Source organism: Carcharhinus amblyrhynchos, chromosome 18 (genome assembly GCF_965287045.1).
Source record: "Carcharhinus amblyrhynchos chromosome 18, sCarAmb.v2.hapA, whole genome shotgun sequence".
Taxonomy (NCBI): domain Eukaryota; kingdom Metazoa; phylum Chordata; class Chondrichthyes; order Carcharhiniformes; family Carcharhinidae; genus Carcharhinus; species Carcharhinus amblyrhynchos.
Window position 1 is genome coordinate 50,278,648 of NC_137341.1, and position 16,009 is coordinate 50,294,656.

A 16,009-nucleotide genomic window follows, 5' to 3' on the forward strand; every position below is an offset into this window, starting at 1 on the left:
GTCAACATCAATGGGGACGAAATAAAAATGGTCAAGAGCTTCACATTTTTAGTGTCCAGATCACCAACAACTTGTTCTGGACCTCCCATAATGACACTATAGTTAAGAAAGCCCACCAATGCTTCTACTTTCTCATAAGGCTAAGGAAATTTGACAAGTCACTTACAACTCTCACCAACTTTTACAGACGCACCATAGAAAGCATTCTTTTTGGTTGTATCACACCTGGTATGGCTCCTGCTCTGTCCAAGACTACAAGAAACTACAAAGGTTTGTCAATGATGCCCAATCCATCACACAAACCAGCCTCCCATCCATTGGCTCTGTCTACACTTCCTGCTGCCCCGGGAAAGCAGCCAGCATAAATTAAGGACCCCACATGCACCAGACATTATCGCTTCCACCTTCTTCCATCGGGGAAAAGATACAAAAGTCTGAGGTCACGTACCAGCCAACTCAAGAAGAGCTTCTTCCCTGCTGCTGTCAGACTTTTGAATGGTCTTACATTATATTAAGTTGATCTTTCTCTACACCCTAGCTATGACTGTAACACTACATTCTGTGCCCTCTCCTTCCCTTCTCCCCTAAGTACTCTATAAACGGTGTGTCTTATCTGCATATTGTCAAAGAAACAATACTTTTCACTGTATTCTAATACATGTGACAATAATGAATCAAATCAAACAGCCCTTTCAGAGGTGCCCTTAGCCAGACAATCCACTCCCACTCCCACCCCCTCATTCCCCTCCCCCAAAGGTGAACAGAGGATTAGATAGGGTGGACAGTGAGAGCCTTTTTCCTCGGATGGAGATGGCTAGCACGAGGGGACATAGCTTTAAATTGAAGGGTGATAGATATAGGACAGATGTCAGAGGTAGGTTCTTTACTCAGAGAGTAGTAAGGGCGTGGAATGCCCTGCCTGCAACAGCAGTGGACTCACCAAATTAAGGGCATTTAAATGGTCATTGGATAAACATGTGGATAATATTGGAATAGTGTAGGTTAGACAGGCTTTAGATTGGTTTCACAGGTCAGCGCAACATTGGGGGCCGAAGGGCCTGTACTGTACTGTGTTGTAATGTTCTATGTTATAAATCCCTTGTGGAGTTGTCCTTCTCCGTTCACTCACTCCCTTCCAGAGTTGCCTTTACTCAGATCTCCCTGACCTTGGTCTTGGCCTCCTGGTTCCCATCCCCCCCACACTGCACCCCCCCCTCCCCCCCTCAAACCCCCACCTTCAGTCGTGTATTCCAAACTCTCCTCTCACAAAGCAGAGCTTCTCACAAAGAAGTTCTTTGTTATCGGACAATAGAGATCACAGAAAGATCTCCTTCTTGCTCTGCACTGAGGAAGTTATAAGTGCTTTTGCTCCATTAAGCAATTGCAATGCAACACTGAAGACTACCGTGGGCGGCACGGTAGCACAGTGGTTAGCACTGCTGCTTCACAGCTCCAGGGACCTGGGTTTGATTTCTGCTCGGGTCACAGTATATGTGGAGTCTGCACATTCTCCTCATGCCTGTGTGGGTTTCCTCCGGTGCTTCGGTTTCCTCCAACTGCACAGGTTAGGTTGATTGGCCGTGCTAAATTGCCCCTTAGTGTCCTGGGATGCATAGGTTAGAGAGATTAATGGGTAAAGTATGTGGGGATAGGGCCTGTGTGGGATTGTGGTCAGTGCAGACTCGATGGGCTGAATGGCCTCTTTCTGAACTATAGCCTTCTGTGATTCTATGATTCTCCCAGCTCCTTCATAAGAACGAGGAGCAAGAGTAGGCCATCTGGCCCTTCCAGCCTGCTCTGCCATTCAATAAGATCATGGCTGATTTTTTTCATGGACTCAGCTTCACTTACCGCCTGCTCACCATAACCCTTAATTCCTTCATAATCAAAAGTCTGTCTATCTTTGCCTTAAAAGCTCCCTTTGAGGTAGCCTCAACTGTTTCACTGGGCAGGGAATTCCTGTGTAATACGTACCACTGACTCGAAAACAAATTCTTCCCTGCTGCCATCAGACCTTTGAATGGACCTGCCTCATTTTAAGTTGATCTTCCTCTACACCTTAACTGAGACTAATACTACATTCTCTCCTTTCCTTCTCTATGTACGGTATGTTTTGTATAGAGTGCAAGAAACAATATTTTCACTGAATACTAATACATTGAGTCATAGAAACATGGAAACAGGCCCTTTGGCCCAACTTGTCCATGCTGCCCCTTTTTTTTAAAATCACTAAGCTGGTCCCAATTGCCCACGTTTGGCCCATGTCCCTTTATAGCCATCTTACCCCTGTAACTGTCCAAATGCTTTTTAAAAGACAAAATTGTACCGGCCTCCAAGACACATTTGGCAGCTTGTTCCAGTCACTCACCACCCTGTGTGAGAAAATGTTGCCTTTCTGGACCCATTTGTATCTTTCTCCTCTCACCTTAAACCTATGCCCTCTAGTTTTAGACTCCTCTACCTTTGGGAAAAGATATTGACTATCTACCTGTCTATGCCTCTCGTTATTTTATAGGCCTCTACAAGATCACTCCTAAGCTTGCTATGCTCCAGTGAAAAAAGTCCAAGTCTACCCAGCCTCTCCTTATAACCCAAACCATCAAATCCTGGCAGCATCTTAGTAAATCTTTCCTGCAGTCTTTGTAGTTTAAAAATATCTTTTCTATAATACATGTGACAAGAAAAATCAAATCAAATACGCCTAATACTTATCAAGGTTTCAACAAATTATAATGACATTGATCACTTGTTGATTATGTTTCAGAGCTGTCCATCACTGATGGTGATGGCATAGTGGTATTGCCACTGGACTAGCAATCCAGAGGCCTAGGGTAATTCGCTGAATATTCAGGGTTTGAATCCCACCATGGCAGATGGTGAAATCTGAATTCAATATAAAAGAAAAAGAATTGTAATGAAAAGTCTAAAGATGGTTTGATTTATTGTTGACCATAAAACCATTATCAGTTGTTGGAAAAACCCGTCTGGTTCACTAATGTCCTTTAGCGAGTGGTTGACTTTCAAATACCCTCTGAAATGGAGGGCAGTTAGGCATGGATAAGAAAAGTGGGCCCAGCCAGCAACACCTACATCCCGTGAAAAGAATTAAATAAAAAACATTCCATAATAAGTGCAATCTTTAGCTCAGTCTAACTGCCAAAGTTACAGCCCAAATCCTTTTCTTGTAAAATATAGATGAACAAACTGCATTTTTTTTTGGCAAAGGGGCGTTATCTTCCATTCAGCATGCACACCATTTACCCAGGCTTTTTTTTCTTTCCAGTGTGGAAGCAACCTGCAAATGAACAGGAGGTTCAAGGGTTTGATTGCTGTATGTGTAGAGCTGCCTGATCTCAGTTGGTGCAGCAGTGAGTCCTATAATTAACCTCAGCAGCATGGCTGATGAAATAAAAACTGAATGATTGTCCTGGTCTTGATTACAGTGCTATGATTTCGCCTGAAAAATATTTGTATGCACGAGTGTCTAATGAGGACAGGATGGAGCTTAGCTTTACAGCGCTCTCAGATCCACGAGACAGATGCTATTTATCAGAGGCAGAATGCATCTGTATCTATCCATCGAAGCAAACCAGCCTATGGACTGGGTTTCAGGAAAAAAAGGATAAAGAAAAGCATTCAGAAACAGTGTAAAGTATTTCAACTGCAAGATATTTAAGGTAAATGGTAATTCCTTTACTGCTATTTAATCTCACCTCATAGTTTACATTTGACATCATGAATCTATAACCTTCCCCACTAATCATTCAGAGACATAGAATCGCTGCAGTGCAGAAGGAAGCCGTTTGGCCCATCAAGTCTGCACCAACTCTTCTGAAAGAGCATCTTACCCGGGTCACCCTCTGCCCTCTCTGAAGAACTCCACACAGTTAACATGGCTAATCCCCCTAACCTACACATCTTCGGACACTAAAGTGCAATTTAGTATGGCCAATCCACAACTTTGGACTGTGGGAGGAATCCGGAGTACCTGGAGGAAACCTACACAGGCACGGAAAAAACATCCCAAGGCTGAAGCTGAACCCAGATCCCTCTCGCTGTGAGAGAGCGGTGCTAACCATTGTGCCACTGTGTCGCCCTAGAGACCAGTGTCACAGAACTCATAGAATCACAGAATCCCTACAGTGCAGAAGGAGGCCATTCGGCCCATCGAATCTGTCCCGACCACAACCCCACCCAGCCCCTATCCCCCGTACCCCCACATATTTACCTTGCTAGTCTCCCGACATTAAGGGGCAATTTAGCATGGCCGATCCACCTAACCCCCCCCCATATCTTTGGACTGTAGGAGGAAACTGGAGCACCCGGAGGAAGCCCATACAGACACAAGGAGAACATGCAAACTCCACTCAGAGAGTGACCCAAGCTGGGAATTGAACCGGGTCCCTGGAGTTGTGAGGCAGCAGTGCTAACCACTGTGCCACCTGGAATTCCTTTATTAATGCAAGGTTCACTGATATCGCTCTGGTGGACACAGGTTACAAGTACATGCAATGGCACTTTCCTTGCTATTGATGCAAACCAGTCCTACTAATAGATAATCACTCCTTTATACACCTCCCATTGGCTCCCACCAATTCATGGCTTCACATATATTACAGAGCAACACGAAAATCAAATGAAAAAGGGGAAAGGGAGAGAAGCACAAATTAATAAAAATACATTTACTACACAAGTACTAAGTCTGTGTTATTTACTAAATAACACAGACTTAGTTACATGATTAGAAAACATCAGGAAAATCCGATAAATTGGAATGTTTTCCGCTAGTTGCATAAATTTAAGAAATATTGGAATATGGAAGCTGCCTAAAGGAAAGGCTAGTTTGGCTGTGTAATGGAACGAGTGCTTTTAATATACAGGTGAACCTAGCAACGCTGCAAACAGATGTTTACCTAAGGCAAACTGGTAACAATGGGGAATAGAACATAGGTTTGAATATAGTGTTAGAGAGTCAAAGGAAGAGACAAGGTGTCAACTTTGCATTTACATTCTGAAAGGCTGACTCCAGAAATGGAGGTAATTAAGTTTGACTTCCGAAGAGGTCAGTTCAGATAAAGGAAGGTCAAAAAGGAAAAAATATCAGGAGCATTAACTGTTTGAGACTTCAGCCAACAGCAGGCAGATGTTTTAACTCCCAGCAAGCCATGTCTGAGAAAAGCCTGCTGTGAAAAACCAATTGTTTTGTTCTACCTCAGAAACAACCTCAAAGAGATCTAACTGCCTGGTGTGGTAACAGTTACTGAATAGTGTTCATAGTTTTCAAAAACCTATATGATGTTGTTGTGCAAATCTGGGGAGAACTGGCTCTGAAGTTAGTGAGATAAAGGTAGAAGTAAAGCTTGTTTATTAGTCATAAGTAGGCTTACGTTTACACTGTAATGAAGTTACTGTGAAAACCTCCTAATCGTCATACTCCGGCTCCTGTTCGGGTACACTGAGGAAGAATTTAGCATGGTCAATGCACTTAACCAGTATGGGTAAAGTTAGTGAAACTGTATATCTATTGTTTTAAAGTTAAAGTTTATTTATTAGTCACAAGTAAGGCTTACATTAACACTGCAATGAAGTTACTGTGAAATTCCCCTAGTTGCCACAGTCCAATGCCTGTTTGGGTCAATGCACCTAACCAGCGCATCTTTCTGAATGAGGGAAGAAACTGGAGCACCCCAAGGAAACCCACACAGACACAGGGAAAACATGCAAACTCCACACAGCAGTGACCCAAGGCCGGGGATTGAACCCGGGTCCCTGGTGCTGTGAGACAGCAATGCTAACCACTGTGCCGATCCCCAATGCATTTAGTTCAATGTATTTTGAGTTGACTTTATAGTTCTTTATTGTTTGATAACATTTATTTTATTTGAAACCATCGCTTAGCGCTTGGTTCACCAGTGCCTGGATTTAAAATCTGTCCTCACATTATACCAAATTGCAACACACATTTGAGGGCAGTTGTTTCAAGTTCCCCTCTGAGAATAGGAACAGGCCAGTGTTTACCACCAGCCGTGTCCTTAACACAATCCAAACTAATCCCTATCTTTCTCAAGAACCCTACAGAGCTGAGAGTCAGCTTCCTCCATGAAAACAGAGTAAATACTTATTGAACATTCTACTCATTCCTTCATTCGCAGGAACAAGATAAGCATGAAAAATCTCTCTCTTTTTGAATGATAATTGTTTGTTTTGGCCCATTTACTAAGGATCGTTAATGTTGTAAACCACTCTAAACAAAATCTCATCCTTCAGTTTTTTTGTCACTATTCGATGGTCTTTAACTCAGATGCATTACAGTGAATATATTATCTATTCATCCAACAATCTGCATCTGAGTGCCACAACCAATAAGAATGTTTCTTCCCATACCGTAGTTATTTCCTTAATTAATTAACCCATTTTTTGTTAATTCTCTCGCTCCTAAAAGATTATGGGGTGACCATACCATCGTGCCACACCAGCCGAGGGGTAGGGTGAGCTGGTAAGATCTCAAGAGAGCCGAGGAATCAGCTTCATGCCTGATTTTGCACCTCTTCAAATCTTACCGGCGCCCAATATCCGGCACGTTCAGCCTCCTGCCCATTTCCAGCTAGAGGCTGAATAAACTTAAATTCAATTTAAATGTAATTTGAATGGAACTAGTGAGTCCAGGATATTATCTTCTGGACTCACTAGCCTGTGTGGCTTAGCTGGGAAAGATTCTCTCCAGCGAAGAACATGTATGGTCCCCTAGCAATGTGGACCAGTCATGCTGGCCTCGCAGTGGAATTGGACGCCATTGAGGCCCCCTGGGAAGGTTGGGGGCACGGTGAGGTGTCCCCATTGCCACTCTGCAAGCTATCGATGTAAGAGGGAGGGTGCCCCGCTGCCACTGTGTTTGGGTGGGGGGGGGGGGGGGGGGGGGGGGGGAGGAATGATTGGTCTGGGGGCTGGGCGATATTTTTGAGTGATGTGGGACTTGCAACCAACTGCGGCAGCAGAGGCCCAACAATTCAGTCTCTCTCTCTCTCTTTCAAAATCTGTCAGGTCTCTACTGGTTGCCATTGCGCAAGTGCAACCACAGAGATCTGCACATGCGCAGTGGTGCCCTACACTGCTACAGCAGGTTGGCTGGCAAACTAAGCCCTGCGCCTGTAGGCAAGGAATGGTTTAGCCCATTTTTTCCTGCACTGAGTGCATACAATTCTGGGCTTGAACTCTCCCAAAAAACGGGTAAGAAACTCTCCCATTTTCCACCCAGCTGGACTTGGAACTTTTTTGGTAAGATTCCCCCTATGTCTGGGAAACTGTCATCCCCTATCTTATCCAAGTTGAAATCAAGGCCCCAATATTAATAAGGAGCCTGCGAGGATGCATTGGAGTGGGTAATATGGTAACAAACCTGACAAGAGAAGCTGGCCTTTACACAGGGCCTCATGCAGCAGGCCACACTGACAGACTGGCCAGAGAGAGAGTGGACAATGTAGAGGCAGGAGGTAATAGCTGGTAACTCCTAGGGATGATTCCCAGCATTCAGAAGGGAGGATCCCAGCTTTATGATTGGAAAGACTATGGTTGGGTGGAGCAGACTGGTAATTAGGGAGAGAGCAGGGGAAAACCAGGTGAAGATTTGCGATTGGGGGGTTGATGGGATGAGAGGGATAGTTGGTCCAAGGCCTTCTTGTGTGACCAAGAGGAGCAGTCCTGCCCCACTAGTAAAACCTTTACCATACCTGCTGGACATCTTCTGACCCAGGATCTGTCTCAAATCTCTCCCCATACCCTACCCCCTTCCACCACCCCATCTGCTCTCTCAGGACATAAAAGGTCCCAAGGCAAGAAGAGCAAGGGGGTGTTTTTTAGTGCCCTCCCCAATATTTATCCCTCAACTAACACCACCGAAGCGGATTATCTGGTATAACATTGGTGTCTGTGAGCTTACTCTGCACAAATTGAGCAATGTTTCCTACTCCACAACAATGACTTCACTCCAAAAAGTGCTTAATTGGCAAAGCCCATTGGAACACCCTGTAGTTCTGAAAGGTATTATATAAACCCAAATCTTTCTCTTCGTTCTGTTTCATTACACTTACTTCTAACCCTTCTCCACACATCTACTAGTTGCTCCTCATCCTCTCATCAGTCTCAGTAAGCCAAAGTTAACCAAACTGTGAAATGATTTGCTACTTGCCTTTAATTGCTTCTTTTAAGCTGGAATCTACGGGAAGAATGTTCTTTTCCACAAGTTCCATCGGGCCTGGTCTCTGAGCGATCTTCTCATTTAGATCATCTGCCAGTCTGGCTCTTTTTAGCTTCATCTGAGTGGCCTGCAGTGAAGGCTCTGCCAAGGTCTCTGCAGATTTCATGCCAATATTTAATGGGAAGAAATTTGCAACACAAAACATGTTGTTTCTAGAAATGCTTCATGGATTATGTAATTGTAAACTTGGTAAGAATGTTTTGCTTCAGAGTTCAGATCTTTCCTTACCCTCTAAAATGTGCATCCTGACCAATTCGGACCTCTCCGGCCTACTTCGTATCTTGTGTTTCAGGTAGTCCTCAGTCTGAAAGAGTACAGATTTGGAAGTTCTACTTAAAGTTCTGGTTAGTTACAGATATTTTTCTGGTAATAAAAGGGAAAGCTGTTTTGTTTTCTGTAATCATAGAGAAAGAACGCCTTGAACGTGCTCACTCCCTTAAATAAAAGCAAAATACTGCAGATGCTGGAAAATGAAATGAAAATAGAATATCCTGGAAACTCTTGGCAGGTCTGGCAGCATCTGCAGAGACAGAAACAGAGTTAATGTTTTGTGCCCAATATGATTCTTCTTCAGAACTCTTCTGCTCATCCTCTTCCTCTGCTCATGTTATTCAGCAATTATTCAAGAAATGGCGTATTTGCAGAAAGGTCAACTGAATGTCAATAAAGTTCTTCCCATTGGAAATGGAACCAACTGAATATTGTCTTCCCAACAAGACATCTGAAGGTTCAAATCCTAGAGTTAATAATCTCCAAAGCTCACCCAGCTCCTGGCACAATCGTGATTTTTTTTGTGAGAAGGAATTTCACTTCGCTGCCTGTCACATACGCCTGCCGTGGGAATCATAGACATTTACAGCAGGGAAGGAGGCCACTCACCCATCATTCCTGGCCTGACAACAGGTGGCTATCTGGTCTAGTTCCACTTTGCAGATTTTATCCATATATATTTCATGTGCCATGACCCAAGTACTTTTTGCACGTTGTGAGTGTTTTCACCTCTACAACCCTTTTAGGCACGGGAGCTGGAGAAAGCCATTCAGGCTCATTGGGCCTGCGCCTCCGCTCATTGCTATCATGGCTGATCATTCCCAAACTATCCCCACAACCCTTGAAGTTATTGTTGATCAGAAATCTATCAATCTCTATCTTAAACAGATTCAATCACTGAGCTTCCACAGCCCTCTGGGGTACAGAATTCCAAAGGTTCACAACCCTCTGGAATTGAGGAGAAACTGTTTTTACTCGAAGATTCACCAATCTTCTGAATAAAAACAGTTTCTCCTCATCTCAGCCCAACTGGCATCCCACTTATTTTAAAATTCTGCCCCCTGGTTCTAGACTCTCCAACTAGAGGAAACATCTTGCCTGCATCTACCTGTTATTCCTTTAAGAATTTTGCAGGTTTCAATGAGATCACCTCTTATTCATCAAAGTGCCACAGAATACAGGCTCAGTTTGCCCAATCTCTCTTCAGAAGACAGTCCCACCATCCCTGGAACAAGTCTGATGAACTTCTGTTGCAATCCCTCTATGGTAATTCTTAGGTAAGGGGATCAAAACTGCACACAGTACTTCACGTGCACTCTTCACTACTCCTGTAACCAAGTCCTCTTGCGATAAAGGCAAACATTAGCCTCCTAATAGCTTGCTGCACCTGCATGTTAGCTTTCAATGACTTATTGATGAGGACACTTTGGTCCCTTTGTACATCCACACTTTCTAATTTCTTACCATTTAAGAAACACTCCATACATTGGTTCCCCTTAAACTAGATAATCTTTAATGTTTTCACCTTATATTCCATCTGCCATGTTCTTGTCCACTCATTAAATCTGTCCAAATCCTCCTGTAGTTGCTCTACAGCTTCCTCAACCCAGCTCTGTGCCATGTGAATTTGGAAATATTACATTAGGCACCCACATCCAAATCATTGTGATTATGATCTAAATATTGTGAAAAACTGGAGGCCCCAGTACCAGTACCCTATTAGTTACAGCCTGCCATTGCAAAAATGATCTGTTTATTCCTACTTTGTAGCTTGCCTGTTAACCAATCTTTAATCCATGCCAGTATATTACTTCCTATTCCATGTGCCTTAATTTTGCTAACTAACCTCCTGTATGGGACTCTAGCAGGTGATGAGATCCAGACCCATTGGCCATTACATTTTGCTTCCTGCTTCTGAACCAATTTAGGACCTAACTGGCCATTTTGCCTTGGATTATTTAGGCTTTTGCTTTTGTGACCATAAACCATATGAAATCTTATCAACATTCTTGCTAAAATCTACATAGGCTACACCAAACGTACTCCTTTCATTGATCCTTCTCATTACCTCAAAGGTTCTGTCAATGTTAGCCAGACCTGAACATCCCTTAACAAAACTGCATTGACCGTTTTTGATTAATCAGTTTTTTTTTTCTAAATGAAGACCTATCCTGTCCCTCAGGATTTATTTCCCATAATTTTTCCAACGTCAAGATTCAGTTGAGTGACTTACAATTAGTCAGACCATCCCCTTCTCCCTTGTTAAACAATGCTACAATACTAGCTGCCCTTCAGTCCTACACCTGCAGCCAGAGTGGAGAGTTAAACAATAGTCAGAGATGCCACCATTTCTTCTCTTGCTTTTTTTTTGAAAAGAGTCCAAGATAAATTTCACCAGGGCCTGGGGATTTATGCACTTTCATGAATGCTAATACTTTCTCTTTCACTGTGTTAACTTCAAATAATATTTCATACTCTTTCTCCCTCCCTGATTGCAATGTCTGCATCATCCCTCTCTTTTGCAAAAACAAATGCTAAGGGCAGGATTTTCCAGTCCTTCCTGCTGGCGGAATTATCCGGCCCTGCTGAAGGTGACCCCTACTGCAGGTTACCCAGTGGCGGGATGGGCAAACTATGAAAAATGCTGTGGACTTTGGCGGGACTGGAAGATCCCACCAGAGACAAATGGCGAGCCATCTCTACCACAGGGAAAACCTACCACTGCGGGGAGTGGCGGCTGGAAAATTCCCTTCAGGGTGTGGGGGTGTCCCATGCAGGACTTAGTCTGGATGTTTAAGATAGTTATGCTAAAGTTAGAAGTGGTTTTATTTCTGCTAACTCATTCGGAGTAACTGTTAGTGTAACACTAGCAGAACCACCTGAAGTTAGTGATTTAAGTCGCTTTGTGGATAGTTTCCAGCAAGATGTTATTGTCTGGGTGGGGGGGGGAAGTTAGCACTTCTGGACAATTGTTGTGTAAATCCTTATCCTGGGAAGTTCCCAGGATTCCCTAGCATATCTTTGAGGTACGCCCAAATCCAACGCGAGGAAGCCAGGAAGTTATGGGCCATAATATCATACTCCCACATGTCAATCTGTGGTCTCAGCAAATTTTGCTTTATTGTCCAGACTCCTTGCATTAAAGTAATACCATATAGCATTGCCAAACTCCCCTGTTGTCTAGTTTCTAGCTTTTGTTTCCTCTGCTTTCCAAACAAGCTGACTAATATTGTGTCATTCATTTCCAACTTTTTTCTTCCCCCTTCTGAATCTACCTTCATATTACCATCCCTCTGCCAAGTTAGTTTAAACACTTCCCTACAATGCCAGCAAAATCCATGAGGACACTGGCTCCAGAGGTGCATTCCATCTGTCTTGTCCAGGTAGACTTTTCCTTGGAAGCAATCCCAATACCTCAGGGATCTAAAGTCCCTTCTTCTGAACCATTGTGTCAACCATGCATTCACCAGTTTTATCTACCTATTTTTGTACTATTATAAATGGGACTGAGTCGTCAGGAGATTACTCTCTTTGAGGTCTTGCTTCTCAGTCTCTCTCCTAGCTCTCTAAACTTGCCTTCAGGATTTCATTCCTCATTTCTGCCCATGTCATTGGTATTGACATGGACCGTGATCTCTGGCTACTTATCATCCACACCCCATCCCAAAGTCAAAGGCCTTTCTGTTCCCCTCACTATTGAATCCCCGACCAATACTGCCCTTCTAATCATCTTTCTCCCTGGTTTTGCTTACATTCCACGCAAGTAGCAGATATGGAGCAGCATTGAGATTGTACTGCTTGATGGCAGAATGCATGACTGCAAGGCATGAAGCAACTCATGATAAATAAGGGGAAAAATAAGAATAGCTAAAGCTGGATATTGAGAAGTGTACACAACAAATTTGGGAGGAAAGTTACAATGGACATTTTGTCAAGTTTGAGAAGTGCAATGGCTTATTCTTGTTTTTGCAATACTTTCAGTTAGAATCTGCAGCAGGCCAATGAAGATATTGTACTTTTAGACATTTTTCATGAACTTAACACAGGTGTTGCCTAGTTAGGCTTATCCATTATGGGAAGCACAATTGAGATTCTTACCCTTGCTCGTTCCAAACTCTTCCTCTGTTCATGGAATGCAGCTGGGCTCTTCAATGCTGTGAACAGGTGACAGGGAGGAATTTAAACCAACAGGAAACATCTCGCAGAGGAAATGTGGTAACACTTTCACAATGAACGGCAGTCAGGGAAACAGCATGCAACTAATAATACACCACCTTGGAACTACTCATCTGAGTCATCAATTCTACCAAATAGATGAACAAATTAACAACATATGTGTAAATGATTGGAATACTTAACAATCATTGTTCTGCAACTAAGACTTATTAATTGTGGTAATCAATTTATTGATTATTAGAAAAAAACTACCATAACATTTAGCAATTTGGAATAGCATTTGTGCTAAGCATCAAGGATGAAAGCAATTAAGTAAGGTAGTTAAAAGAAATATGTATCATTTCCAGTCCAAGCCTTTGTTACCTCTAACTCAACTATTCCAACACCCTCTTGGCTGGTCTTCAATCCTCCCTAACCATGAGATCATCCAAAACACATTGTCTATGTCTTAACTAATTCAAAGACCTATTCTCTATCAGTCCTGTGCTCGTTGACTGCAATTGGCTCTTGGTCAAACAATGATGTGATTTTAAAATTCTCATCCTTGTTTTCTGATCCCTTCATGGCCTCTCCCCTCATTGTCTATAATCTTCTTCAATGCCACAACCTTCTCAGGTATCTGTGCTCATCTAATTCTGCCTCTTCAGCATCACTGATTTTAATCACTCCACACAACTGGTGACCATGCCTTGAGCTACCTTGGCCCTATACAGTAGAATGCCCTTTGTCACAAAACTCTACCTTTCTTTTTTCAAGATGCTTCAGAAAACCTGCCTCTTTGACCAAGCTTTTGACCATCTGCCTTCATTTGAGTCCACGTCAAATTTTAGAACCATAGAAGAGCTGAAGAGACCCTTCAGCCCATCGAGTCTGCAGCATCACGCGAGAGCCACCTGACCTTCCACCTAATCCCTTGGCCCTGAATGTTATGACGTGCTAAGGGCTCATCCAGGTACATTTAAAAGATGTGAGGGAACCTGCCTCCACCACCCTCCCAGGCAGCACATTCCAGACCGTCACCATCCTCTGGGTTGAAAAGGTTTTCCTCACATCCTCCCTAAACCTCCTGCCCCTCACCTTGAACCTAAATTTTGTAATGGTCCTATAAAGTGGTGTGGCACATTTTATTCCATTAAGATGCTAATTTGTTACTGTTTATAATTGGAGTATGGAGAGTAAATTCAGCTTGGAAAAATGAGAATGTGTTAAAATCTTTCTGTGACACCATGATAGATGGTCAAAGAATACAGGCAGTGACTGCTCTAATTTATGCCTGCCTATTTCAGTGATCAATAGTTTTGAAAGTCTCTCTTGGATTTCCAATTGGTGCTTCTACCTTATATATCTTCATTGCTTTCTCGTTTCCTTCTTATGTTTGCACAATTCTATCATTTCATCTCTCCTTGTTCCAACCTATCACACATTCCTCTGCGTTCTATTTCTGACCTCGCCTGGCCTCTTTCACTTCTCAAAACCTATTGCATCTAACTTTCCTCAGTACAGACTGAAACGTTGACTGTTGCTCTCTCCACAGATTCTGAACTATTGAATACTTCCAGCATGTTGCATTTACATTTTCTTTCTGACCTTCTCTTATCTTTGCCTTTGTGTTGTTCCCCCTCTATCTTACACTGAGCATAACCAGAAATATCACAGCAAACCAACTCATATAATCAACTGTATAAAGCTGAGCAATTCTGGTGACTGAATGCAAACTGTGAAGACACTGCTGAAGAAGGCTCCCACAAGACACCAACTGATAATGATAACATAAAACTGCTCTTTCAATCATTTAGTGCATGTTCAGAATGATACTGAGCACACAGCCAGAAGACTGCAGATTCAACCTAGTTAGTTGATCTTGGGTAGGGAGGAGTGGAGTTTAAAGTTGACATAAATGTTCTGGGAAAGTAACTCGTTTTCCTAGCCTTAATGCCAATGTAATTAAAATAGACCCTCATCACATTGCTGTATGTCAGACCTTGCTGTGTGCAAATTGGCTGTCGTATTTCCTACAACATTCTTTCTGGTGAAAACCATTAAGCTAAATTAAATAAACTAAGGACAAAGCAAGGAGGGCAGCTCCTAAAAGAGGTTAAAGTTTATAAGTTTGTGTCACAATTAGGCTTACATTCATACTGCAATAAGTTACTGTGAAAAATCCCCCAGTTGCCACACTTCAGTGCCTGTTCGGGTACACAGAGAGAATTTAACACGGCCAATGCACCTAACCGTCACGTCTTTTGGACTGTGGGAGGAAACCGGAGCACCCGAAGGAAACCCACGCAGACACCAGGAGAATGTGCAGACTCTGCATGGACAGTGATCCAAGCTGGAAATCAAACATGGGTCTCTGGCACTGTGAGGCAGCAGCGCTAACCACTGTGCCACCGTGAAAGCCTAAGGAGAATCAATACCGTTCATCAACACTCCACAATGTCTCGAGGAGCTGTCGTGTTTCTGGAAAACTAATCAAGCGTTAGGGAAATGGGGATAATTAACACACCAGTGAAATCAGCTTGATTACTACAATGCTTTGATATTGCAAACAGGCACACAGGATATGTTCAAAAAATGATTAAAAGATAAAGCACACAGGATAATGGATTAGCATAATATGATCAAAACAGACCTTTACCAAATTTAAAATAACAATATGATGACCGAATTGAAATGCAGCACTTTGTAATGCAAAAGAGTATAAGAATGTGCAAGAACCTACAATGAGTACAGTGGCTTGGGATCAAGCTGGAATTACAGCTCCGAGTACTGCTCTCCCTCATGAATGTTGAATAAAGCCATTTTTGTTGAAGTTCTATATAGTCTTAGAAGACTCAGTTCCTTCATTCCCTCCAACACCTGAGAATTTATAAAAGACGCCATAGAAATGCAGTCCTATATTCTCAGAGACCTGCTGCCAAGAGCACAGTCATCAATGATCAGACTTGATTGTGATGTCCCCAGTGAAGAAACTGACTGACACAAAAAAGTAAACTTTCAAACCATCCACTACTGGTATGCAGTTCTGTGCCAGGAGCACTAATTTATAACATTAATCTTGTAAGTGTGTAGATTTATGTAGAAAATGACTATGTAGACAGGTTATCAAAGGACTGCCAGCAGTGATCACTTTCATGGAATGGACAAAAAACTGAAGGCAATAAAAAGACAAAATTTATTTGTAAGCAATCAGTTCCACAAACATTTTTCCCCACCTACTTTAAATTAATCCCCAGCTGCATCTCCCATTTCTCAGCTAACAGGGCTCCTGCTCTCAACCTCTGGCTCTGGAGTTTGAGGCAGATAGAA

The 16,009-nt window shown here is 42.8% G+C and overlaps 1 protein-coding gene across 5 annotated transcripts in view; it reads right to left on the bottom strand.

The window, feature by feature from the left end:
* mrtfba (myocardin related transcription factor Ba) overlaps positions 1-16,009 on the bottom strand; it is a 290,456-nt gene that overhangs the window by 41,743 nt on the left and 232,704 nt on the right. For all 5 annotated transcript variants that reach the window (XM_080207002.1, XM_080206999.1, XM_080207001.1 and 2 more), the window contains 3 exons: positions 12,623-12,678; positions 8,483-8,558; positions 8,186-8,347 (listed from right to left, as the gene is read on the bottom strand). In XM_080207002.1, the coding sequence (XP_080063128.1) occupies positions 8,186-8,347; positions 8,483-8,558; positions 12,623-12,678 (294 nt within the window). The remainder of the gene's footprint in view (positions 1-8,185; positions 8,348-8,482; positions 8,559-12,622; positions 12,679-16,009) is intronic.